Below are 27,506 nucleotides of genomic sequence, written 5' to 3' on the forward strand. Positions count from 1 at the left end.
GCAGGTGAAGTAGTCACCTATGCAGGGCCACAGTGCAGCACAGGGTTCTCAGAATAAAGCTTTCAAAAGCACCTGGAAAACTTCCCTGACCATTTTCTGTTACATTTCAGACTGAAGTCTCACAAAGACTTCAGATTTGAAGATGTGCACCCAGACAGATCAAATTAAAACCAGGAAAATCTCTCGGACAACTGGCTAAGCTGCACTATTGTCAAGTACAATCAACTTGCTTGTTTGGGCAAATAAAATACCTTGGCACACTTCCCAAACTGCCATTTTATCCCCCTTCCTCTTTTTTTTTTTTTTCCTGCTTAAATGAAAGATTATCAATCCCTCAAATCCAAACACAACAGATAAATATACCATACAGGGCTCAGTGTTAGTTATGTCAGCATAGAAACAGTTAAAAAAAATAAATACATTCTGTATCCAAATAACTGATCTACTGAACTCGAATTCTTGAAAGTTATTCCTCAAATAAGATAATCTTCAAACGAAGTAAGGAACAACTTTTATGCACCATCAATCTTTCCTACTTCAGTTTGAAGCAATATACCTTTCCATTGCATGAGAAAGTATGAGAACACTGAAGCAAATTTAAAATCCTAATACAAACTTCTGTTAAATACTAAGCTGTGGATAACGTTAGCAGATGTCTCCGTGAAAGTTCTGTCCTTGTAATGATAAATTATACTGCTTGCAAAGATTTTCAAGAGGACAACCGACTTTTTCTCTTGTTTTATCTTACTAACTAACACTGTATAATCAATACAGTGGAGGGATCCTAAATCTACTGCCCACCTGTGCTCAGAATGACTTGAGTTCAAAACTAGATCCTTAATAATACACATTTCTACCAGTTCAACCAATATGCAAAATGCCTCTGTCACATAAAGCACTGCATTAAAATGTGTTTTCAAACTCATAACCTACTGCACTCTACAACAAAGGAGCACTTACTGCCATTGTCGTCAGAATCCTCACTGCTGCTAGGAAGCCGACGTCGTTTCATGATCTCCACGGGAAACAGCAGGCAGCCTGCAAAGCAATGAGACAGCACTTAACCCAAGATAATAACACACAGTCATCAAATTGTGTTTCTGATGGCATTCGAGGATTTACAGCACACGAAGGAAAACAAACAACTTTAAACAGCATCTGAAATATGAACAGTGAGTATCTCAAGGAGGATGCTTAATTAGACAGTCATCATACAAGTAGGTGAACAAAACTGGAGAGCACCAATGACAACCCCACCAATACTTTCACCCCAAAACAAAAGTGTATTTTGTTCTGAGAGGTCTTAAAATCACTAAATATCTGCAGTCAACATACTTAGCTTCCCCTGCCCATTCTGACACTAGATTTGCAATACAATAACATTTTTACTGCTTGTGTAAATATTTACTTTGGCTAGTATGTTTTGGCACCATTTTATTCCTGTTTAAAGTGCCAGATTTATGAAATCAAAGACTAAAGTCATCCACTTGCATATAAAAAAAAAAGAAACAGCAGCAGCAGCAAGCCAAGTTTTCCCAGATTAACTAAATATTAAACATGCATCATCTATGCACTGGAAAGCACCACCCTCTAAGGTAAGAGTGTTGCTTCCTCCTGCAGGCACATTTCCAGCACCATGCCTAACACTAACGGTCTTTCAGGAATCAGACCACCAATTGATTACACAGAAGCTCCTGCAAACTGCCAGACTTCTACTGAGTTCAACTGCACATGGACTGGTGATGTAAAGGCAAAAAGTTCCGTATCTTTTTAACTGCTATTCACAAAGCATTGGTATTTTTGCATGTATTCTCTGTGGAATGAAATCAAATTCAGAAAAATTAAGGAAGCTGTAAATAGCTAGTCAGCATTTACGTGTAAAAAGCTATTAAAAAGTGTAAGTTGAAGAGCAGAAAAAACATGACAAGACAAGTGCAGAAAGGCATATCCACTGTAAGTTAAACTGACAAGGACTCTAGATGCACATCAAATCCCCTGAGTCTTTGCTTACCACATATCAATCCTGGTATCAACAAGGTCTGGGTGTTCTCCTAGCAGCAAAGCCCTCATACATACCTCTGGGGCGCAGACTTGGAAATCAGATGCCAAAATACTTTTTTTCCTTCTAGGTAGGTGCAGAAAATCTAACCTCCTCATTTTCACGGGAGTTGAGATTTCCAAGAAACCTTTCAACAAAACTCTTTTCACTGACCCTTCAGTATGGAGCTAACTACTTCAACTTTGTTCACTGAGAACACGTCTCGTTGTAGTAAACTCAATAATGTTTTCAACTTTTATAAGACTAATTCCCAAAATAAGGAAACCCAAAAAGCCTAACCAAAGCCTGACACTATTTCCAAAAAAGCACAAAAATATCTTCCCTCCCAGAAGTGATTCATATAAAAGAAATAAGCTTTTTTTTTTTTTGGAGGAAATTAATTTTACCATCACTAACAAATCACAAGCAACTGAACCGGAGACTGTATTTTACACTTCCAGTGAGCTTAATATACTTGTAATAGGCCGAGCATCGCAAGATTGCCTCCTTTTTCATATTGTACATGCAAACAGAGGTGGGGGGAAGCCTCCTTCCCACTGAATGACTTTCCAGAGTGGGACTTAGTATGGCTGTCTTTGAAAACTTTGCTCACTAAAGGTAAAGAGAAACTGAATGGTTCACTTCACCAAGATCTTTTGTCACCATTTCACAGAGTGAAGGTTCACATGTAATGTCTCATGCCAGAGAATAAAGAATCATAAATGACAACCTCTTACGGTGCTAGAAGAATTCGCTCCAAAAGAATTGCTTTGAAGCAGACCAGAACTTTGTGTGTACGGCAGATGGAAATGCTGCCAATGAATCAATACACAGACCAGCCTGGCCCATCAAAATCATCTGAATACAGATCTGGTATAAATGTAGTAGATCCAGAGCCAAGTTCTGATACGGTCACTCGATAAAGACAGAAAGCCAACATTCAGATCCAAAACCGGGTAAGACAGAACTGAAAAATCAATTAGCTGCTACAAGGCCAAGACCAGGGGGATAAATATCTATTCTGGAAGGTACTTTTTCTAATAGCTTGCATACTTTTCCTGTAATTGAAAGAAATATTAACAATAGTAATGTACAAGAAAATACTCACTTAGAATGGAAATATCTCCCATAAACAAAGTTAAAGAGGATATGTAAGAAAATACAGAAAAATTAATTATCTGAGAGATGTAACTTGCATATTCCTGGTCAAACTCCTCAACTTCTTGATTCGCTCCCACATAGTCTGAAAAGTACTATGTGCTGTAAAGCAAAATAACACAGCGCATATGCACTGAGACACACTCATGAGCCTGCAATGAACAATAAAATCTGAAATTCTGCTCCTCCACATCTTTTTGGATAAGTGTATATTGAGTTCATCTTCTCCTAGCCATACTTTCTGCAAATTCACAAAATAAGGAAAGACCCAGAAGCTTCTCCTTCCTACCACGTCTTTAAAAAACAAACTAAACATCTTTGTTGTTGTTTAAAGGAGAGGGTGGTACTCGCACCTCCCAATTCAAGCACTCTCCGCAGTTCTTCAGGAGATAAGAGAAGCCAGAACAGCAGCCACTGTCCAGGAGCACAGAGTATTAGATAAGGCAGCTAATTTCCTTGTCCACTCTAGTCAGGTTTCTGAAGTTGGCCACATTGAAAAGCTTGTGTTATCAAAAGTATCATGAAAAGAAATACCCCATTTGATGACGCTTCTGTGAGATCCCTTTATAGATGCATGTGAAAAAAAGAGTTAAAATCCAGAGATCTCATTTTCCCATCTTTGAACCTATCCTGAGTTTACAGGGAGCTAAATCACAGATGGAAAAGCAGCATTTGGCTTCTTAGAGCAAGTCTCAAACCACGTAAAATTAACTCCCTAGAATTTCTGTCATTAGAAGTAATAGAACAGCTTTTTTTCAACTTCTAAAATTATTTTAAACTGTTCCCACCAGATGTTCATATCCACAGTTCAGAACACACGTTCTAGGGAGAACACTGGAACAGCTAATAAGAATTACAACCACACAGATTGAAATGCTGCTGCTCTTAAGGGCATCACAGTACCTCTGTCTCAAAGACTTACCAGTTTCTATCAGGTGATGGTGACCTCAAAGTCATGCAAGAACTGCATTAAAAATAAACATGGATTATGGATAGTGATGGTTAAGGTGCAGATTGAAGGTGCAGGCTTCCCCTGTTCAACCTCAGACATACACATTTTCCCAGCAAGTTTAGAGAGTACTGTGAATTCAAGTAATGCTTTTCTAATCCTCAAGGAAAGAAAAAAAAAAACAAACCACCAAACCAACAAAACAACTGTAGTAACTCATTCTTCATGGGACATCTAACTAAAAATAAGGAGGTACTTTTACAGTGAAAAAGGCAGGATGGAAAAAACTATCAAACTTTTCAGTAAAATTACTTATTTCATTCTCTTTCCTTTCCTAATCTGAGATTTGAATGCCAGCAATACTACTTTTCTTTCAAATTCTCACTCTTCACAATCATGAAAATGTTGGCATTTTTCACTTGACCGTATTTTGACATACACTTAATATACTCAGGTGCATATAAATGCATCTGATCCAACTCCGATCTTATTAAAACATTCTGAAACTGAAGTAAGTCTGTCAATTCCAATGGCTCAGAAGTAGAGGCAGGTTCATCAAGACTGATTGTACCACAGCTAGTTTAATGGTACAAATTGGCTATGATCACTATGCCTGTAAGCAAAAGAGAATTCACATGTAAGCATAAAAAGGGTGAAATATTTAAGCTAAGATTTAAGATTCATACCAATAATAAGTAAAAACTACGCGCTCAGCCTGCAACACTTGCAGGACAGGAAGAGACCACCCAGGTTACTGAGTTCAATTCCCAACAACTGCACGCAACCACATAATTGCTGTTTAGTCCAGAAGTTTCCACAAAATATTCACTGCACCCACACATGCCACAGAACAACTTCCCAAACCCCTTTGCAAAATGAATGCTTCTCTGAAGCAAGGAAGCAGCCAACGAAGCAGTGCCTTTGAAGCCTGTATCTTCTATCACAAACATTTCTACAGCTGTTTTTCCCAAATTCTTACACAAGCCCCAAAAGGGCATTTGCCCATATACCGTTCACCTGCACAGTAAGCCCAACACTTGAAAAGCTACAACAGAGTCCAGCAGCTCGCATGTAAGAAAGGCTGCTGTATCACCAAGCCAAACATTCCCTGAGTTTTCAGTGACACATGTAAATTCCGAATAACCCAGCGACCTTTGTACATTGTTTCACTTTCCTTTCCTTGAAAGATGATTGTTACTTCATGTTAAAATCACCCTTTCAGAAATCAGACAGACCAACACACAGCACACTGATAGTTATTTCTCCCAAGAACTCCATTATAACATTTACCCATTTATTGGGAGGGGTTAAAGTGGACTCAGGCAAATGCCAGCCTTCAAGCAAACACAGCTTTATAGAAACCGCCATAACTCTGCTGGCAATGTTACCCAATTTCCAAGGGTTGACAAAGTATCTAAGAGCACTTCCTGCAATCACACCACCGCAATGGCAAAGATGGGGCAGAGGCCATGACTTTTTAGTCACCAAGCACCCTCAGATGAGCTACCCATCATACCAGGGCAGTACTGGTGAGGCTGGCACAGGCTGCAACGCGCTCTGCTGTGCTGCTCCAGAGGCTGAAGGCACTGTGCTTTACAGAGACACGTCACCAGTGGCTTTTCCATCCTTTTTCATCACACTAGCTCTGAAAGCTAAGCTCTGGGTTTTACCTGTTGATAAGGTACAAACTTCAAACATACAAACGCACCTCCGGACTTACATGGTACAATTGCTCAGATGGTTTTTAAAGGCAAGATTACAATGCCCGAAACACTTCTTCTGGCTACTGTATTTTGAAAAGAGCACTAAGCATTTTTCAAAATACTTGTAAAATGCTATGCAAATGAAATGGCTAGATGATAATCCAATATAATCAATGTCAAGCCACAAAATAACATTTGGATTTACATATCCTTGTAGAGGTGAGCAACAAACATCAAAGTCTACACAAATAGCTAGATACAGTTAGGAATACAGACATTTCTGTCTACTTCCCAGTATTCGCTGGCACATGCAGTGCAATAGGTTAGAATAAGCAACATGACGCAGTACAGCAAACTCACTGTTTTTACCAGTATGCATTATCGTGCTCCTGCATTCTTAGCTCTGCAAGAGATTAATTTAAAACAACCAACAAAACCCAAAAACCACACTGGACAGCAACGCTAAAATCTTTCCTTTTACTTCTTTCCTCCCACACTGAAGTCCCATGAGTTGCACAGATACTAGTGAAAAAAAAAAATTCAAATCCTTTCTCCTAGCTTCCTCAGAGCAGAAATCCAGACATTACCCCGGCGTGGCAGTGTGCACACACGTACATCCACGTGCAACACGCCACAGAACTTTCTACGCTACTACTGCGCAGTTAAGAACACAGTATACTTTTTCACTCAGTTTGACCCCAAGTAGAGAGATGATCAAAGAGAAAGATGTAAAGTGTGTCAGTCTTTGTTATGCAAATAGCTAAACAGAACCAAATTTTTTAAAATTATACGTGAAAAAACCTACATCCTCAGGTCAAAGGTTTTACATAGCACAACTCTTACTAAAGTGTTTTTAAGGGCTGTATAAACCTCTGGGTAAAAGAGTGCATAATTCAAACTCTGACAGACAATTAACTGTAACCGTGTTAACGGATGTCACTATAATAAACTGCACTGAACAGCTGCAGAGACAGAATGGGAAGAAAGCAGAATTATGACAGATGTACACCCTGAAGACAAACCGAAAAACTGGCTTCTCCTGAAAGCAGCCCAGTAACTGCAATGAAACCAGGACCTAATTATCTCTAGTACACAAGAAATCGCTTCAAAACACTTATTGTACAAATGGAAGTGAAGTGTGACATACTCTTAACGAAATGGATAGTAGATGAAGACATTTGGCTTCTACTACTGTACTCTTTTTAAATACCTTGTTATGACACCAACCCGGTCTTCACCAACTGACACCTGACATAGCAAGAAAAAAAAAATGGTTTCTTCCTTCTGCGCCCAGACAAAAACAAAAAAAAAAAAGGAACTACATCAGAATGAAGTTATACTATTAAAATCCATCCATCTAAAACTTTATAATTCTTCTTTATCACCTATGAAAGCTTCAACAGCTACATTTTATAGTCACGAAGATACAAGAAGAATTCTTAAATTAAATACTACAGTATTATGTAGCACAGTCCACACTACAAAAAAAGCCACAGACCTTAAATTTTCAGAAAAAAATCCTCCAAGTCTCACAAACAAAAAAGTGTGTTCCAAGGCCAAGACTGTTCTCCACAAGGAGTATTTCTACTGCCTTCAGCGCACCTATTCAAAATTTCACAAGGAAAGGCAGAAGCACAATTTGGATGTATCAGCCCAACACTTCTCAGCAATCCACATGTTCATTTATGCACCTGTGCAAGTCAGCTCATAACGTTACCTTACAATCTGGGCAGTGGCAGCAAATTATTCCCAAACTGTGCTGGTGAAACTGACTGCCCAAAATCTTGAGCAATGATAAATTGGGCTCCATGAATTAATTCAACCCACCCTGCACCCACTGTAATTCATCTCTTCCATCTAGAAAAAGCTGACAGCTTGGTCAGCTCCAGCTGAAAACAGGAGCACGAAGCAGTAGTACTAACCACATGGAGAAAACATTTGAGGAAAGACTGGAAGTTTTTTTTACTCTATTCTGTGAATTGGGAATGAAACCAGAGAAGCTGGAAGGGAAATCTACAGCTGTAAGGAGAAAGGGGAGTTTATTATTATTATTTTATTTTAAACATATGTATTAAACATAGCTCAAAAGCAGGGAGCGAGTGGTATCTGAAGCCAGAGGGAAAATCCTGCCACTAAAACGTACAACCCTTGCTGTTTCAACAATATCCCACTGAGTGTGAGAAACCTCTAGAAATAGAATCATAACAAGCATATTTTGGCATAACTTTTATGAAGGTTTTAGGTTTGTAAGAGCGGGCAGCTTTTGACTTACTTAAAAGACAGCGCCTGCTAAAAAAAAAAAATTATTCCCAATCACAGCTAAATCTTTCTCTAAAAAGAAAAAATGGGGCTAGCATAAAAGCATCTTCCCGCTTTAACATTAAAACGTCAACTAAGATGTGTCGCTAAATGCTATCGCAATTTCTAATACTACCTAACAGCTATCCAAGGAGAGGCAATCTATTTTTAACGCTTGCATGCAGCCGCACAAACCAGTCGTTTACATGTCACACATGGCCAGTTCTTACTGGACCGACTGACAGGTCTCAAGAGCCCACGGACTTCACCTACGGGTGAAATCTAATAAACTTTCTTGGAATAAAGCTGTCAGCTGAAGGAAAATAAGGAGACCGAGGGAGAAGTTAGTCAGAGGCACGCACTCCGCCCGGGAAGCGGGGCTTTTTGAAATCGTCTCACAGGTGAGCGCCGCTTCTACCGATCCTAACGAGCGGCCGCCACCCGCCGAGCCAACGGCCGCCAGCTCAGGGCCGCCTTTCCAAGAGGGCGGGAGCCGGGGCTTGAAGAGTAAATTCAAAAGCGGCGCCTCACGCTCGCCGGCTCCGGGGCGGCTCTCCCCCCTCCTCCTCCTCTTCCTCCTCCTCCTCCTCCCGCAGCGATCCCGCCTCAGCTCCCGGCCGGGCGGCGGCTGCCCACACGCGCCCGCCGGCCGTTAACGCCCGCGCCGAGGGCTCCCGGCGCCGCCGAGACCCGGACAGCGGCGGGGAGAGGAGACGGAGCCGCCTCCCTGCCCGGCTGCGGCCGGGCTACACCTCCCCCGCGGGGGTGGCACCTTCCTGGGCAGCGGCACGGCCGCCGCTTTCCGTTTGAAACGGCCCGGCTCGCCCCCACCACCTCCTCCTCCTCCTCCCGGCTCCCTCTCCCGCTCCTCCCCGCCGCCGGCCGCACCAATCCGCTCGGACCCGGCTGCAAATCAAACTTGGTGCCCCCGGCTCCGCTCCCGAAGCCCCGAACCCCTGTCACTGCCGAAAACGGCCAAAGCACCTTCCCCACGCGCCCCCAGCTCCACGCTGAGACCGGGGGTGGAGGGGGAGGGCGGGGGACGACACGGGACGGGACGGCGGTTTGGCGGATTGAGCGGCAGCAGCAGCACGGAGGAGACTTGAGCTCATTTTCTGTGTCTGTCTCTCCTCCCACTCCCAGACAGTTCTGGAAACTGTGTATCACCTCTTGTCACAGGAAACCAACCAGCAGGCGGTGCAAACAAACAAACACCCTTTGCCTCCACCCTCCCCAAAATAATGAACACCCCACCGCCTATCGGCAATGAACTGGCGGGCGCGAACGGGAAGGGAAAAGCAAAAAAAAAAAAAAAAAAATAGTAATAATAAAAACCATCCTCCGAGCAGGCGACTACCCGAGCCCAGTGACGGGCAGGGTAGCAGCAGCAGCATCAGGGCGGCTTTGTCTAATTTCAGCAAGTGGAATAATCGCTAGAGCCGCACTCGCCTTCTGCGGGAGGCCGAGGACGGACCGCTACACAGACAGAACGCGGTTCTCCGGCACGCCGCAGCCCAGACCCGTCTCGCTTGCCAGGCCCCGGGGGAAGAGCGAAATCGCGGAGCTACCCTGACTGCCGCCCGAGCAACTTCAGGCGTTCGCCGCCGCTCCCCCGCGCTTGTTGTTCTGTTACGTTACGTTCGCGTTTCGACACCGCCGGTGACGTTCCGTTCCCTCGTCAACAAACTCCGGCACGGCCACGCCGATTCACCCCGGCGCGCCGCAGCCGCCCCGGGAGGCCGGCAGAGCAACGTCCTGCCCCGAGGCACCCGCCGAGCCGCGGGAGGGGGTCTCGCCGCGCCTTGCCCAAGTTTACACCGCCCCCCCCCCCGCCGTGTCCTCCGCTCCTGCCGGCGCCCCGCTCTCGCACTTCAACTCCCCGACCCGGGGCGGGGGTAAGGGCGCTGCGGGGCCGCCGTGCACCTGCCGGCCGCTGCCCCTGCCCTGCCCGGCCCGGCGGCAGGGACGCCGCCTCCCTCGCCGGCGGGCCCGGGCAGCTCCGCACGCCTCCCCCCCGCGCACACGCTCTCCAACACGTGCACTTCAGGGCTCCCGCAAGTTGCTCTCCAGCAGGAGACACCGTGCGCTCGCCTCGGGGGGCGGGGGAGAGGGGGGACACGGCACCGGAGCACCTATGACAGCCCGCCCCGCCGCCGTCCCCCGCCAGCGGTGCCCCCGAGCACCCCCTCCTGCGCCCGCCGAGCACACGACTAACCGGCTGCGGCTCTCCCGCTCCGAAAGGCAACTTCTGCTTAATTTCACCGATGAGCAGTTTTTATGCTTTCCAAGCATTTTCTTTTTTTCCCCCTACAAGCGAAAGCCAAGTGCGACCGGGGGGGATCGGTGTAACTACAAAGCTGCTCCTGCACACCAACACCTCCTCCCCCACGCACACGCTCCCCGCCCTCGACGAGAGGCGACGGCTCCCGTGGACATGTGGGTGACACGGTGACAGACACTGGCCATGGCTCCCCCCGCCCCCTTCCTACACATCAATATCCGAGCAGGACCTGCGCTCTGCCGTTGCCATCTGTCCACCAAGTTGCTCCGACGCTTCCGACTTTCCGCGGAGGCTGATGCCCGCCGCTGCCCCCCCGGGCGCCCCCCGCGGCGCAGCCCGCAGCGACGCCCGAGGCGCGGGGCCGGGAGCGCGGCTCGGGCTCAGCCGGCAGCTCACTTGGCCGCTGCACCTTGAAAGCCGCGCGGTCCTGACTTGCCGCGCCGGAGCCCGCAGCGGAACAAAAAGCCGCCCGCCGCTGCCGGCACCGGCCCGCCGCGCCGAGCGGCGGCACAGCCTCCCCTCCCTCCTCCCACCGCCCCGTCCCTCCCGCCCGCCCCAGCCCGGCACAAGTTGCTTGTGGGATAGCGGAGCCGCAACTCGGCCGCCTCCCCTCGCCCCGTACCGAGCCGCACGGCTCTTGGCGCCATGTTAATGACGTACTATCTTATTTCCACTAGGCAGCGACCTTCGGCACGAAACTGCTCTCTCGCCGCCTCCGGAGCGACAAAAAAAACCCATCAAATATGGCTGTGCTGGCGGCTCCCCCGGCTGGCGCTGCGGCGGCGGCGGCGGGCACGGTTACCTGCTGGCGGCGGCGGCGGCGGGGCGGCGAGGGCGAGGCGGCGGCGGCGGCGGCGAGGGCGGGCGGCGCGGCCGGGCTCCCCCTGCGCGGAGGGCTCGGGGCCGCCTCATGAGTTCGGCGCGGCGCCGGGGAGCGGGCGCGGAGAGCGGCTCCCTGCGCCACACACACACACACACACACAGAGGCACGCACCCGCGCTCACTCTCACACACACACACACAGACTCCCTCTGACTGACGTTTGTACTTGTTATGGAGGAAGGACTCCGTGAATCAAACTCGTTTCTGGGTCACTGCTGCCACAGGGGGGAGCTACTTTAATCCCCTGCCAAAACTGGAAGGCGAGGGAAGGGGGGGAAATAATAATAATAACGTAGCGCCGGGGTGGGGAGGCGGCGGCGGCGGCCCCGGGGGAGCCGCCGTTAACTCTTCGCGGGCCTGGCCGGAGCCCCGCAGCCAGCGCGGGGGGCTCCCGCCTGCCGGGTCGGGGCTCGCCGCCGTCTCCCCCTCGCCCCCGGCGGCGGGCGGCTTTCCGGGGAGCTCCTCGCTCCCCGCTGCGCCGACTTGGCCGGAGCCCGGGGCTGCGCGGCCGCCCGGCTCCCGCCCGCGTCCTCGCTTGCGTTCGGGCGGGCTCGGAAATGAAGATGGGAGGCAGCGTTGCAAGGCTGGCAGCTGGGAAATGGGACGTGTCTGCGCCCAGATCCCGCCTGTGGCACTGCTGGCGGTGCCCTGCAACGATTTAACTCTTCTCTCCAAGAAATCTAAGCCGATTTCACAACCGGGAATTGCAGTGCTGCACAGGCTCCCTATGCATAACGCGTAACTCGCTGTTTTTCAGGCAGAGAAACTGAGGCACGTTAAGAGTTAAATGCTGTGGCCACATACATGGCGCGTAATTGCCAGGGCAAGAATAAAACTGCAGGCTCCCTGGTCTCAGCCCCCGGCGTTATCCCTCCAGCTCCCTAACTTTGATACTTCCCAAAGACTAGAAAGAGCTAACACATACTGCGGTTCAGTTCACGTCCTTCTACCAGGAAACGAAATTATCTTACGTTGGCACCAAATTACATACTAAACTTCCCATTATCAAAAAAAAAAAAAAAGTATGTTTGAATGCGGATTTCTTTATTTTCCACAGAAACCGCTTTACCTCACGCCATGCACCTGTGCTCCCTGAGCAAAGGAGAACTCCCCTTTTTGAGCAGAATTCCTGAGCAAATACAGTAGGAGGTAATAAACACCACGGGGAAGATTCAGCATAATCTCAGACACAGAATTAAGGCGATCTGTGGAAAGTGATCCCCATAGTATGCAAATACAAATTAATGCAGCCTCCACAGCAATATTAGTCTGCCAAAGAATCACACCTAAGTTCAACAGAGGAATTGGGTCGTTACTCATCCATGCAAACCCAGTCATTTATCCTGCCATCTCACCCACCTACCTACCCAATAATGAAACGGCACTTACACTGCTACGCATCGTAAAAAGTTGTACTTTACTACAAAAATATCCTTCCCCCCCAAGGTGTTTTTTCACTGTGAAAATAAGACAGTGGTGGTTTTATTCATAGAACAGCCTGAAGCATCTTCAGATTTTAGAGCCTAAGACTTTGATTCCCCTTGTTTTCATCTACATGAAAATAAGAAAACACACACATTCTCTACATTTCCCCATGCTTTTCTTGGCACTCAGACCCATAAAGATACCTGATGGAGTAGCTTTGCACACATCAGCAGTCTAATTAGAAGTAGCGCCACTGATGTCATTCTTATTCTCGGGATCAGGGCCTTAGCTTTTTGCCATTCGTGATACAGCCATCAGGCACTTGTGATCATCTGTGCAACACACCAGATCACTTTATCTGATAAACAGTCCACTTCTTGCCAGAATTACATTCACACACCCATCATCTCACCCCTGAGCTTCCAGGAACCTACCCCAAGCGCTAATTTTCAATACTGCCAAAGGAGTCAGTGACCGGAGACTTTGTTGATCTGTATTACCTAAACAGCATGTGCCCACCGCTGTGCTATGCTATAAACACCGGAATAGATTAGGTCAGAGGTTTTTTCACTCGGTGGTCTGCAGACCCCTTGGGAGCTCACGGACTACTTTCTCGTAACTCCATAAAAAGTAATCCAGATTAGCAAAGCTATTGTCAGTTGGCATTTACTCCACAGAGATACGCACCTCTACTGGATGATATTTTGTTTTTGTTTTTTTTTAAATATTGTCCATTGTAAAAGATTGAAGAATCACTGGAAATGCTGTTTGTCCCACTTTTCTGAATTCCTTCCAAGAAAATTCAGAACTGGCTTCTGAGAAAACCTTAAATGTGAATGCGCTCTAATTTCTAAAGAGGAATGATAGAAACTTTCCTGTCTCAAACTCCTTGGATTTGAGGCAATATTTTTGTTTTTCTATAATTAGTTTTCCTTTGCCTATACAGCCAAGTTTAAGTTACTTCTTATATTTTAGGAAACATTTCTCTTGGAAGCCATGCAAGGCCATATATGTAGGAACAGAACATGAATGTTTGCGGAATGGTGGGCTGTGTTTCAGAAAGTAGCGATTAAAAATACTATCTAAATTACTGTAGAAAACTAAACAAATGTGACCCCTCTGCGCTGTAAAAGCAGCTAGTCCAGTCTTTATGAGGAAGGTAACGCAACTGAAACGAAGATGCTCTTTTGTCTCTGTGTGCAGTGTAGCTCTGAGACTGTTCTGGAATAATGTACTCACATGTTTTAAAAGGAAATATTGAAAAATTGAAGGGCTAGTAGCTGGAAGAATAATTTTGGAAATTAATGGAAAACACAAAGAAAAGGTTACATCCTGTACTACTTCAACACTACAAGTATGAAGTTGTATACTAATGTAGCTATGGTCAACCAGGAAAGAATATCATAGAGCATACCAGAGTAAGCCATTGACATCATTAATACAAAACAGTGCTAAAAAAAAGGATCTGCATATGATCTAAATAAAGCAATGAGTTGTTCGCTGCAGAATCAGCTTTAGCAGCTTAGGACATCGTCATGACTCCTGCCTGAGAATACCAGCAGCAGACACCGGCATGGACCCTAAGAGTGGTCCTCACTTACTTCTCTACAAGCTCAGTTGCTGGCTCAACGTGCCAGAGCAGGCAGGCTGCCTACAACGAAACAGAGGAGGATGGTAAAAGCAAGCCATACGGGACAAAGAAATCTATCTTAATTCTGCATTAAACATCTGACCGCAGTCTGAGTCTAAAGATTAGCAACCAAAACAGTGAGAGACAACCTCACAGTAGTCTTCTACTACCTCCACTGCCTAAATTTCAAGGTGATGGGTAAAATTCTGCCAGAGATAGAGTCAGTAGAAATTTTGCCATGGACGTCAGTGGGGTCAGAATTTCAGCCTTCATCTCTAATAGATATTTACCCCCTCAGCAAAGCAGGCATTTTGTTATAATAAATAATGCCATTAGACTCTGTGCCTCAGTCATCTTTATATCAGTATTAACACTCATTCCAGAAGTGCTCAGAGAATGCATGTCAGGCTTGGAGTTAGGCTTTGTACTAATACACAGAACTTCTGGTCCCTTCTCCAAGTTGTTTCATTGGATATAGTCATTCATATATTAAATTTTATTTAAATTTTTTGATCGTTTATGTAGTTCCTTAATGTCTCCCTCTTGAGTGTTATTGCTGAGCAGATGCACAAAGCCAAGGAAAGAATATGTGGCTTTTCAGCACTTTTTTTTGCAGCCTTTCCTGGAAATATGCTGCTGCAGCTGTGTCTGATAAAATATTTTTATTTACTTCTTTCTTTCTTCCTTTTTTTTTTTTTTTTAAATTCTATAATACTCCTTTTATACTTGTAATCTTTTCCACTAATTCTTGCAGTGTCTCTGCACATGAAGGTGGAGCTCATGAAGTTGAGTTTCTCCCCACTGTTAAACTTAGCCCGAGTATCACTTAAAACTCAAAACTGTTCTTTTGTTCTTTTGGCTCCAGTTTTTAAGAACTTCTACTTCCATTGTCTCCTTCTTTATTTTGAAGATTAGAAACTTGAGGGGTAGAACACAGTACGGATCTAAACCAATACTGTCAAAACTTCAGCTTGTACTTAATCTTCAAGAGTAAGAACTTCCAGAGAGCTTTTCACATCTCCTGTGAGAGATGTATGTATTGCAGAGAGATAAGACAGATGCACAGTTGGGCCAAATCCTGTTGAGGTCCATTTTGTCTCTAGTTGGTCTACTCACATGAGCAAGGGAAAAAAAAAGATTTTGACTCATGCATATGTAAATCTATACCACTTACAAATTTAACTCCTGCAGAAATAAAACTTGCTCACACAGTTTACGTATTGACCATAGAGGAACACAGTTGTCACAGTTTTGTCTAATCCAAATACATCATTTATAGCAACATGTCACCTGACCACTTCACAAAAATATGCACACAAAAAATTAATCAGTGCTCTGGCTTTTTCTTCCTTCTCCTTATCTACAAGCACTGAATTTTGGTGTGTCTGGATTAGGGAAGTCAAAAAGACTAAACTCAGGTAGTGTGTTATTTCCTTTTACTCTGAAGCTGAGGTTTACAGCTTCCAGCACTGCTTGTGGGAGTGATTTGCAGATTCACGGGCCATACTCTAAAGATGCGCTTTCTCCTGTGGTCACAAGCCTCATTCTTCTGGTTTATAGTTCCTTTTTTTTTTTTTTACTGAAATGTAGTTTGCTATGAGAGGTCACTAACTGGGTGTATGACCCAGTACCCCAGTAAAGTAGGAGCTGTGCCATTAAGGGATGAGGATGCAGAGGGATGAAAATTAATCTTTAGAGCTGAATTTCATATTTAACATGCTATCAAACAGGGTGCTTGCAATTGAGGGACTACTGTAGTGTTTTTAATGACAAAACTTGAGAAGTAGAGAATATAATATTCATTCGATGTGTGGGTAGGCAGGGGCATACAAAGGTTAAACCACTTGCACAAGTCACATGTTAAGTCAGCATTAAAACCAAGAATAGAAACCTAAAGTCATGTCTCTCAGTCCAAGGTTTCTAATGATTAAACTATATCCTCTCCTTTGGCCTGGTCTATAGGACATAACACCGTACAAAGTATACCTCCATGACATTTTGCACATAGGTATCTTAAAGTATTTTTGCAAATCAAGCACAATCATCGCACAGATATGCAACTGCTGACATTGCATATTCATCTGAAAGTAAAGTGGGAACAGGTATGCCCAATAGGTAAAATTTACTAAATTCCAAAATCTAGAAGTACAGCTACTGAAACCAAGTGTTTCCAAATTACTCTAATTGAAAAGCAGAAGCTGACAGGAAACCAGTAGAACAAGAACCTCAAGGGAACAACTAGAAGCAGGCCGTTAACTTGTAGGTCTGCAAGTTAAGCGGGATGAAGCTGATGCATCACCTTTAAGGTAAACAACACAATTTTGAACATGATGAGAGAACTAATTAGCAGCCAAGGTAATGCCCTAAGTACAGGAAGAATGGATTGTGAAAACCTCAGGCAAGTGAAAGTTTAGCAGCAACAGATCAAATCTCAGTTGAAGTATATACACGTGCCTATCTGGCAGCTCATCAAGCAACTTTACACTGGCTAATCTAAATGAACTTCCGTATTAAATTGTGTTTGTGCAGGCAGAAATCATGTAGTGAAAGAAAGGTGTTTTGACAAGACTCGTAGAAGACTTCAAAAGAATCTGATTACAGATTTTCTGATTGTGGAGTGCGTCCTGATAAGTGGTTGCTAAAAGTGGAGTAGTGGTACCAGTTTATTGGGGAATTACAACAAAAATAAATTTCTATTTTCAGGAACAACCTAGTGCCAAAATGACTTTTAAAAAATTTTAAAAAAAAAAAAAAAAAGTGGCAACTTCAACTCTGGATCCTTAGGAGTCAGAAGAAGATTAAACTTAAAAAAAAGAAAATCAGCTGTTGCATTGCTCTGAGCAGCTTGTGGGTAACATTTCTGGAAAGAGCAGAAATCTTGGAAGTAACTCTCCATGTGGCCCTTTTGGGTTCCACTTGGTACTTTATGGAATTGCCCCAGAGTTGCTTCTATTTGCGGTCTCTCCCGGGACAGCCTCTTCCAAATGTGATGACTCACAGTTCATTGAATTTAAAGTGGTTTCCAGACCATGAAACTGAGGTCTGCCACAAGAGATCATACGCCCTTCATGGCAGAAAACAGACCTAGGACAATTAGACATAAGTTACAATGCAGAGGAGATACTCTGTTTATCCTCAATAGGTACAGCTCCCTCTCCTCAGGTTACCACCTTGAAATCGGTTTCCATGCTTGAAATCCCCCTTAGAGGATGTGTCAGTCATAATTTTGACAAAGGGAAAATTTTCTCCCTAAATAGTTAGAGGTCCACTGATTTCAGATGCAGTTGTCCTGAAACCTACTTCAAATATTAGTAACTTTAGCTCAATAGTACACAGATGTAAGGCAAAAAGGGTGTAAAGAAGCCATCACTTCTAAATAAAGAAAATGCTAGCCAAACAAATAGGCAACTCTTGTTTACTTCAGCTATTTTACTTTACCAATTATATGTTTTAGAAATTAAGTTATTCAGTGTTTAACACATAGGGAAAATGTCTGAGAAAACCAAAATGTCTTTTTCTTGTGGCAATATTGATTGCCGAGCTTTTCTGCAAGTTTCACTGCGTAAGTAAGCACAAAAACCAGTTTAGAAAGTCTTAATCAGCATAAATGTAATAAAAGCTGCCTCGTGTACTTCCATTTCACTATTACATATATTCAGAGGTTCAACACTATCAAACAGAATTCAGAGCAAGAGGCTCAGAATATCTAGCACGAAAGAACCTTTACACAACGGGGGAAGTCGAGCCTTTCTCTAACCTCCCTTCCTCCATCTCTCCCCCCGCCCCCCCAAAGGGGAGGGGGGTATTGGGATAAACAGGGCAGTTTATCCCATATATCAGTGAGCCACGTAACCTTGCAGCAAATAGCCCTAGCTGACTGTCTCTGTATCTGGCCGGCGGCATTAATACATAACCAAAACAACACAGACCACACTGTTATGCTTCCGCTTTGCTAAGAGCTTATCAGAAATACACACCCAGTAGAAAAATTCGCAAACATAAGAAAAGCCACAGTACCCTTATCAGGTAGAGAATTAGTATCTATTTTGCAAATAAGACATTGAGACATAATGGTAAAGAGATACAAATAAAAACTGCCCCTGGCAAAGCGAAGAGACTCAATCTCATGATTCAGCCCTAACATATTACAATAGCTTAATCCTTCAGTGCTGTTTGAAACATACACAATACAAAAGGCCAACTATCCTTAAACACTGCATTTGTGTCTAACCCCAAATTTCTGCTTCAGAGTCTAGGAGAGCAATGAGAGTTACAGGAGGTATCAGAGTCTTTGCACGTGAAGATGTTCAGAGGCAAAACCTCAAACAGCTGCACAGTAACTTTTCAGTGCACATAATGCAAGCACTCAGGATGTAAACAGCCCTCCAGTAATTTCATACCAATTTATAACAGTAATTCTGAAGTTACTTTTTTTTTTTAAATGGACAAAGGAGTTTATTGCTTATTTAGAAGTTATAGCTTCTTTGCAACTGCTCAAAGCTGATACTGCCACAGATATATTTAACTAAACACACAGTGAAGAACGAAGAAAACTTGGAAATCAAATCATTACTGTGGCTCCTGTGAACTTTGCTTCACTAAGCAAAAAAACCTGCAGCAAACAAAATAGTCTCTGACCTTCCAGAACAACATTTAAAAAAAAAAAAAAAAAGTCTGATCTGCTTATGTGGGCAGATTTTGGCACAGGGTAAACATCTGTGTTTGCTCCTCAAATTGCACAAGTCAGAAAAGAATCTCTCTCTCTTATCCAGGACATGCTTTTAAACCATCGCACATTTATGTTTCTTTGACAATCTGAGGCAGGTTACTTTCTTCACACATAAGTGCGAGTACTGGGACAAAGTAAAAGTGCCAACTGTCTGTAATTGGGTGTCTCTAAAGGAGGAACGGGCACATCCTGCAGTGAGCACAGGTATCCCTACATAACTGCCAAAACCACAGTTCCAGCCTACTCGGCTTCTCAAATATTCAGCCAACCATGGCAGCATATCTGCCCTTGGCCAAAGCTAAAGGTGAGCCCACAGTGTCTCAGATCTCTTCTGGAAAAGGGCCCAACTACTTAAGGGAGCCAGGCAGAGTCTTCAGCCACGGCACACAAAGGGAAAAAAAAGTTTACAGAAGATAAGTTCAGGAAAGCTTGAAAGAGCGCCAGCCGCGTAGCACACAGTCCCATGCCAGAGTACATCTTGTACTGGCACTCTGGTGTAGTGCTTTGGATCAGTAACATCTGTAATAAAGCACATACTGACTGATAGGCTGGACAGATGCACAGACGGAGCAAAGGGATTTTTCCTCTCCCAACATGCCGGCGCTGGAGCCTAGAGCAATGATTTGCTTCTACCTTTACATGTTTATCTTTATGTCATGCTTTTCAAAGAGCTGCTCCTGTGGGTTCTTTGGGATCCTGCTCTTTTTAAGGAAATTAAGCATCTTTCATGACTGCCTTAATAAAATGTTGCAAGTATTGTGCACTCAGTAGTGCCTGACACACACCTCAGACATCCTAGTTTGCTTGTTCGCAGTTCAATTTCAGTGAAGGAAATCAGTGACAGCAAAAAAGTCCCAAACCTCGGGCAACATAATGAGGGACCAAGATCACCGACTGCATAAGCCCTGTTGTTTCATGTGAACAGAATGATTAGGTATTGAAAATGTGTACATCCGTCACATACTGTCCCCAACAAGGGAGCCCCATTAACCGAGGAAGCTGGTTACCCTTCAGAATACAGTTAACATCAGCTGGTTAAATATTTTAAATCCTTTTAAAGTTGCCAAAGATACACTAATACCCTGAATTCTACATTTTTCCCTGAAAAAATAGCAGTCCAGAAAATCAAGCTACAATGTACACACAAAGTCCTTTTCTACTACATACACAGATGCATGCTTTGTGTTCCAAGCATCTCAAAGTCAGGAGATCTCCGAGCCCAGCTGAGGGAGGAAGACACTGATGCTTGCCTTTCTTTAAAAATTCCTTCCACGTACCTACAGTTTGTCAGCAACCACTGAAACCAAAAGCATGAGTTGAAATTCTCTTTTCACTGGGAATGAGTGGTTCTGCTGCTAACTTCCATGGAGCTAGGATTTTTCCTGAGCTTGCATTTTACAATTGCAAAGAATTCTATGTAGCCATTGCCATTCAAACCGTATGATATTTTTTAATAAACTGATGTATCAAGCACAACACATTGTACTACGATTGAAGACCACCATCTCAATGTGAACATCAAACGAGGAATTAGTTGACAGAGGGTTTAAAAGCTGCATGTCATTTCCAGCACATGCACCAAATGAAATCATACTTAGCAAGGTGTTTGCTACACTAACCCTGTTAACACTTCATAGCACAAAACCAGACACATTTAACCCTGTGAAAATTTAGGCCAGGTTTGAGAGCATTAAGCACAAGTAAAGTGAAAAATGTGCTAGGTTACTGAGACTAGGTTCAAAGGACTTTGATGTCCAAGGCTAAAAGCGTAGTTCAGCAAATTCTTGCTCATTTCTCTGGCTCTGGAATAGTCTTAACTTAATACCTCCCTGCACGATTGCAACGTTCCTTGAAGATCTGCAGCTCTTATTTTTTTGGCATGATCTGAACTGCTTCGGTCTGCACAGCGAGGTCATGGCTTCAGTCTCAGACCAGTGAAGCCAGAAGCGATGGTCTAGGGCTACCTGTTGGTTAGATGCTTCTACTTTCTCTAAGCTGGATTTCACAACACAGTGCTGCAGAGCCAAAGGGTCTGCTTGTTCTCATCCCGCTTCATGACCTGTAAGTGCTCTGTTGCACAATGCCTCAACTTTAATAAAAGGGATGGAGAACACACATCTCAGCCCAAGTTTTGGGATAAATCATTCTCTCTCATATCTTTGTACTTACTAATTTTGTTCTGACTATACCACTTTTTTAAAACTGCAGGAAAAAAACTCTTAATGCTTGACTCATTTTTTTTAAAACAACACTAATATTTTAGGTCTGAGACTTGCGTAACACTTCTGCTAGATATACTACAGACATAGGACACCAACTAAAATATCTTAACTTTTTTGTATTTTTAACCTCTATTAATAATACCAGTACCTTCAGCTTACACTTCCCTATTGAGAAATCATTTTGTTCCACATACAGGAAAATCTCCTGTATGTGTAGGCCACAGCTTGCAAAAATAAACAAATAATATATTTTCTAAGAGATTAAGTTCATAAGTATGTTACACTGCTTGACAGTGACAACAAACCAGATGAATTTCCTCAAGAAAAAAAAAAAACAACTCTTGCAAGAAACAAGTGAAGTGGCATTTTTTTTTTTTTTTCTTTGCACTAAGGTTACGTCACTTATCTCTTGGGTACAGATGACACTAATAACCATGTGCCTGGACTCCAGCTAAATTATCAGTTTCCTTTAAATAGTTTGAGGGAAGAAAAACAGCAAGAATACTGTATAGGAAAGTAGGAAGTCTTGGTCTTGAGCCTAAATTTTGAAAATTCTTTCAGTTTAGCCTCCGAATTTTGTTCTAGAGGTTTTCATATAGAAAAAATTATCATTTGTGCACGCAGACTCAGTAGCTGCATATGTAGCTACCCCAACTGCGCACAATGTGGGCACGGCACCTGCGCACACTAAAGCTGTCTCTAGACAGGTTCTAGCTATTCAGCCCAAACATTTTAAACGATCTCCACCCTCTAGGACACCACTCTGCCTTTGTTGAAGGTACTTATTTTAACGCTGAAGTCACTGGTCCTCCTGAGTAGCATTATGTTTTCCAATGACATTACAGAGAATATTGCATACCCAAATGTTTATAAGTCAAGTTCTGAAGAGGACACCTTAATCCCTTGACTCCCATAAAACACATCACACTTAAAAAATTGTCTCATATAGTTGCTGTGTAGAAGACTTGAGAAAGATCAAGTAGGTGAGGCTTCAAAAAAAAAAAAACCAAACAAAAAACCACAAAAAACCCAAATGAAAACAAACAAAAAACCCCAAAACAAAAAACCAGAAGGGTAATTCTCTTAAATTTCAGGTTGCAGAATGCCCTGCACCACTGAATTAACTGCTGATACTTCAGCTGAATCCTCCATGTCTCTATAAACACCCTCTAAAGCTAAAAGAGTATCTACCCATAACACTAGGTCCTGTCCACCAGGATTCAGCTAAACATACAGGTCCTATTCATGATCAGAAATTCACAGCCAAATACAGGGAGTAGCAAGAGCATTCTGAGATTTCTACAGCAAAATGTAATAACTTCATTTTAATAGGTAAACATGATGAGCTCCACAAACGACTGCTGAGGCATTAGAGATCGTTAGTCCCACAGAGAAAGCACTAACATCCTGCAGTATCAAATTGTTTATCGGTAATTTACAGAGACTGAATCCACAAATACATTTCTATCACTTTGTAGTTGCTTAATTAATTACATATATTAAGCAAATTAAACTGAAGGATGCCGCGAGTACTCCCAGAGCAACCAATGGCTATGTCACCAGCAATTTACTTCTTTTCTATTCAGAGAAGTCCTCCCAGTTTTCTTTTTCTTTTAGTGGCAAAGAGGATCATGGAAGGATGAAAGCTGTGGTCTCACTAGCACAGGAGAATGAAGAGAGACTTCTGTTGCATTGAGATTAGTAAGATAACTCCAAAAGAAGAACTTCATAAACATGTGCATGAGTGAACAGGCAACCCAAACTTTGGGGAATCTTTAGATCACAATCAACATCCCAGTGCAGCTTTTCATAATGATGAGACCAGAAGAAGCCCACAGATAGCGATAAAACACATAGGTATTTGCAAATTCATGCTAAAGTTCATATGTGAAGTCTTCTAGAAAAGTATGATTGATAAAAACTTATATTTAAATAGTTTAATTGATTTAACGTATCAGATTAACACTAATGACTGTAATACTTACTGATTTGTTATCTTTACAGAAAATGTTGTTAGAGGCAATTGTAAGCTCATAGTTAATAACTTTTTGGATAAAGCTGTTCTGCTAATTCATTGTCCTCTTTTCTTGCATAAAATAATGCAAAAGAAAAATCAACACTCAGATCCCAAGTGGTTAAAAAAACAGAATGTTATTTTGCTTGAAAACAAAGCAAAACCACCACCAAAAAAAAATTTGTCCAGTATTTTCAATATCACACAGGCTGCTATGAAGAAAGTAAACTACCTGCCAGGCAGACTCAGTAACTCTACAAACACTGTTTTACTCACATTTAGGTCCAGAGGCATCAACTGGACTATTATCCTACCTCCCTAAAATTAGACAACTTCATAAGCTTTTTTGTCAGACTGGGTGCTAATGTGCCCCAGGCAATTAACAATTTACTTTTTTTAAAACAAAGAAAGATACTGATGATTTAAATTTAAATGTTTAGGAGTTAGTTCTCCTTTTGATATTATTTCTTAACACATGTTCAGTCCTTGTACCGTGTTATCCCTATTGTGTGTACATATATATTTTTGGTCACACAGATAACAGAACCTATATATGAAATATCACCACAGTCAGTTTATTTAAAATATATACCCATTTTTGTCAATTTAAAAAACACAGATTTTTCCTGATAATCCAAAATCATCTCACAAAAACAACTGGTGGAGCTCTATTTGGATTTTGGAAAAAAAGATTATTGGCATTCATTTTTCCCGTACTGTAAGAGTCACGTCTTCCTCTCTCATACAAAAACAAAAAACCCCCACAAAAACCCAAACCAAAAGACAACACCACCACGACGACACACAAACCAGAAGGGAGCATACATAAAGGGCAATTCCACAGCTATTTTGTGGTAAATGATAAACCACAAAGTGTCCCTTAGTGGATGTGCAGAGTTTGGAATGTCCTCATTTCCTGACACCTTTCTCTTTTTTCATCTAAGAACTGCTGACTGCTACATTTTATAGGGAAAGGCAACCTTATTCTTCACTGTTTTAGGTGAGAGACTTTGGAATGACTAATTCTTCTGTTCTAGTATTACAGTAGCAGTTCTGAAAGGAAAAAGACATAAAATACAAAAAAGTTGAGGGTTAATGCCTCTCCCCATCTTTTTTACCCCAATTTGGGGACATAATTTTTAGAACCTTCTTGGAATACTCTGTGAAATGTTAAATTTTCCCCATGATACAAGGTCAAAACACTTCTTCCATACTTGTTGATACTAGCCTTCATCCTTTGAATTAAAGGTCAAATGAATCAAACAACTTAAATCCTACACAACTAAAAGGAAAACAGAACAGAAGTTGATGACCAGAACAGCAAAACATTTGTAATGGTTTTGCTTTCATGTCCAAATCCATGCCATGATTACAATAAACCTTTCTTGAATGAACAAAAAGTCCTCTGATAAACAGCAAAAACAGTAGATGAACTAAAGAATTTTGTTGATACAGACCACAGCAACGTTTTCAGGAGAAAACTGCTCGATAGATATACCAAGCTCCAACCGTCTAAGAAAAGTCTGCAATTTGGTTTCTTACTTCAAAGCAGGAGCTGGCTATACAAATTTTCCTGGAAAATGCACCAGCTTGAACCCAAAATCTGATGAGCCATCCCTTCCTATGAATAGGTAACTAAAGCATAACAATATTTTGCTAATATATTTATAATCTACATGGTCAAAGTGAATAGTACTTTTCAAAGTATCTCTTCACCAGAAATCACAGGCTAGATCTGGCTGCCAAAACACAAATTACATGTTCTCTTGAAGGTTACTCTGCTTCAGTCAGTAGAAAGTTTCCTCATCAAAATTCTTCCATTAATTGAGGAGAACCTGTCTTCTGTCTCTTCTTTCATTTTAATGCTCCTCATTTCCTCTTCTCCTGTTCCTCATGGATATTCTTTATGTTGTTTCCATTCCTGGCAGCTGTTCCTCCCAGCGGCTGCAACAGCAGCGAGAGACGGGAGTCCCTTGGACTCTGTTGGCCAGGCAAAAGCATCACACTGGCGGTCCCCTGGTTACTAAAGGCAGCATGGTTAGTTGAGCAAGAGCACCCTCTTTCTGAAGCGATTTTTGTGCCAGGAAGCCTTGCTGGTTTTCACAGTGGGCAAGTATCCTGTGACTGAATGAGATTTGGACTTCTCCAGCCAGCTCGGTGTTATAAACACATCAGTCTGAAACTGCTGTCTAGACATTCATCAAGCTGTTGGGTTTCAGCCCTCCATATTTAGTCTTCGTGTGTCTAGGCTTGCTTGGTTTGAAGAGGCTTAAGTATTCTCTCTCTCTTTGGCATCTTTGATACATTTCCAGAGCACTCACTAGCTCTCTGTCGGACACTCATGAGACTTCCTAGTCCACCTGCTGTTCTGAATCAACCAATACTAACCTTCCTCAAAACAGGCCTTTTTCTACATCTGTGCCTCAGGACACTCCAATTTTCAGCTCATTTCTTCAGGGGGCACATGGCTAGTGAAGCAAACTGATCCTTAACTCTGTGTGCAACATAATACCCGCAAATCTCTAATTTAGGAAGCACAAGCAGTTTATATATTTAGCTTTTAAAAGTGTCTTATATACTAAATACACCCATGTACATACCTACCTGATTCTCTAAATAGTCTAAAAAGTGTGCAAGACTAAGATTAAAGTCCTCTAAGAAGTATCCCTATTCTACACAGAGCTGCCTCTCTGAAACAGAAGGCCCACCAAACATCAGCTTTTCCTCACTTCTAAGTTAGCATACTTGTTTTCTCCATTCCAAATGTGGCTAGCAAAAGACCTGTAAATCCAGATTTCTTTTCATAATATTACACAGACAAGCTTTAAAGTTCCTTCTTCTGCCAGGTGAGCCGTTACATGTTTAACTGGCAGAATGGTTAGGGTGTTTTTCTGACCACTACTTCTAGCATGTTTGTTAAATTGTACTCCTAATTCAAATATCTTTGAATTATAATAGTCCGGGTACCTAATACATAGTAGTCAATGCAGAGACACTTGGATCTTTTCTTCTTCCACTCCCAGGAATCATTTCTGTAGGGAAGGCCATACACTGATCTCAATTAACAAAGCTACACAGAAAAAAATGGTCACAAAAGACTTCTGTAACACTTCATACAAATAATGCAGAAGTGGCCTTATTCTTTGCATCATAAAGCTGATGTTTAAGTGCATTTTCTCAATTATTGTACACTTTGTAAGAATTAAAGAGAATTCAGAAAGTAAATGGAGTTTACTAATTTATCAGTAAATATTGAGGTTTATACTTTAGGACTACCTCCATAGTAAAGGCAATCTGCAGAATCAAACAAAAAGCAGCAGGAATCACTTTTGTTTCGTTTGATTGGCTTTAGTAACAAACATTCAGAGAATAATCACAATGGCAATTTTTTTTAAAAACATCCATGCCATGGTTTGAGCTGTGGCAGGAGTTATGCTATCTATATTCTTGCAGTTTAGAAGGAAAGCCACCACGTAAAAACAAACAGCACAAGATTTTAAACAGGAAAGCTTTCGTCTGGAGTTCTACGATGCCAACCAGTGAAATTTAGGTCTGCAAGTACAGTTCCATTAAAGTCATCACCATTAAGAAATAGCTCTCCTGCACTTCAGAAATGTGTTCTCTCAACACAGGTAAGAGTCCTTCCCAGTTATTTTAGTGATGAAAATAAGATCGACTGCTCTTTTAACTCAGCAGAGAATGTCTATGAAAGAACCGAATTCTATTTCACTCTGGTAACCATCAACAGAATTCCCTACTAAACTTCCGTCACATGTAGCTGGTAACAACAGGATTAAACAGATGCTAAATATTAAGCATCTGCTTTAAAGACTAAGACACCAAACTACTGTGCTGATGACCTGTATTTTTCAGTAGGCTTTATTAATGATGGTAAGGTTTAAACTGAGCTTGTAGGCTATCATTTATTAAAATGCTATTCTGTTGGAAACAGCACCAAAATGCTAATATGTAAGCCTATTTTTAGGACTCGCACCTCACTTATAATACTTTTTTTCTGAGGTTGATGCAAATACAGCATAATTGTGGCTACACTTTAATTAGCAAGTTGCGCAGCACAATCAGAGCAAGTCTGAAGAGCAAAATAGGTGTTGCTGTAAACCAAAAACCCATGCCACAGGTGTTTCTGGAGGGAAGGGGAAATGCTTTATACTAGCTC

General features: G+C 42.7%; 1 protein-coding gene across 13 annotated transcripts in view; it reads right to left on the minus strand.

The window, feature by feature from the left end:
- Positions 1 to 27,506, minus strand: part of JADE1 (jade family PHD finger 1) — a 164,990-nt gene that overhangs the window by 34,679 nt on the left and 102,805 nt on the right. For 2 of the 13 annotated variants that reach the window (XM_069792949.1, XM_069792449.1), the window contains exons 1-2: positions 11,230 to 11,457; positions 961 to 1,038 (exon numbers count right to left, since the gene is read on the minus strand). In XM_069792949.1, the coding sequence (XP_069649050.1) occupies positions 961 to 966 (6 nt within the window). In that variant the 5' untranslated portion in view covers positions 967 to 1,038; positions 11,230 to 11,457. The other 11 variants (XM_069793053.1, XM_069792615.1, XM_069793067.1 and 8 more) reach the window with 8 other exon arrangements.

The sequence above is a fragment of the Haliaeetus albicilla genome, chromosome 1 (genome assembly GCF_947461875.1).
Source record: "Haliaeetus albicilla chromosome 1, bHalAlb1.1, whole genome shotgun sequence".
Lineage (NCBI taxonomy): Eukaryota > Metazoa > Chordata > Aves > Accipitriformes > Accipitridae > Haliaeetus > Haliaeetus albicilla.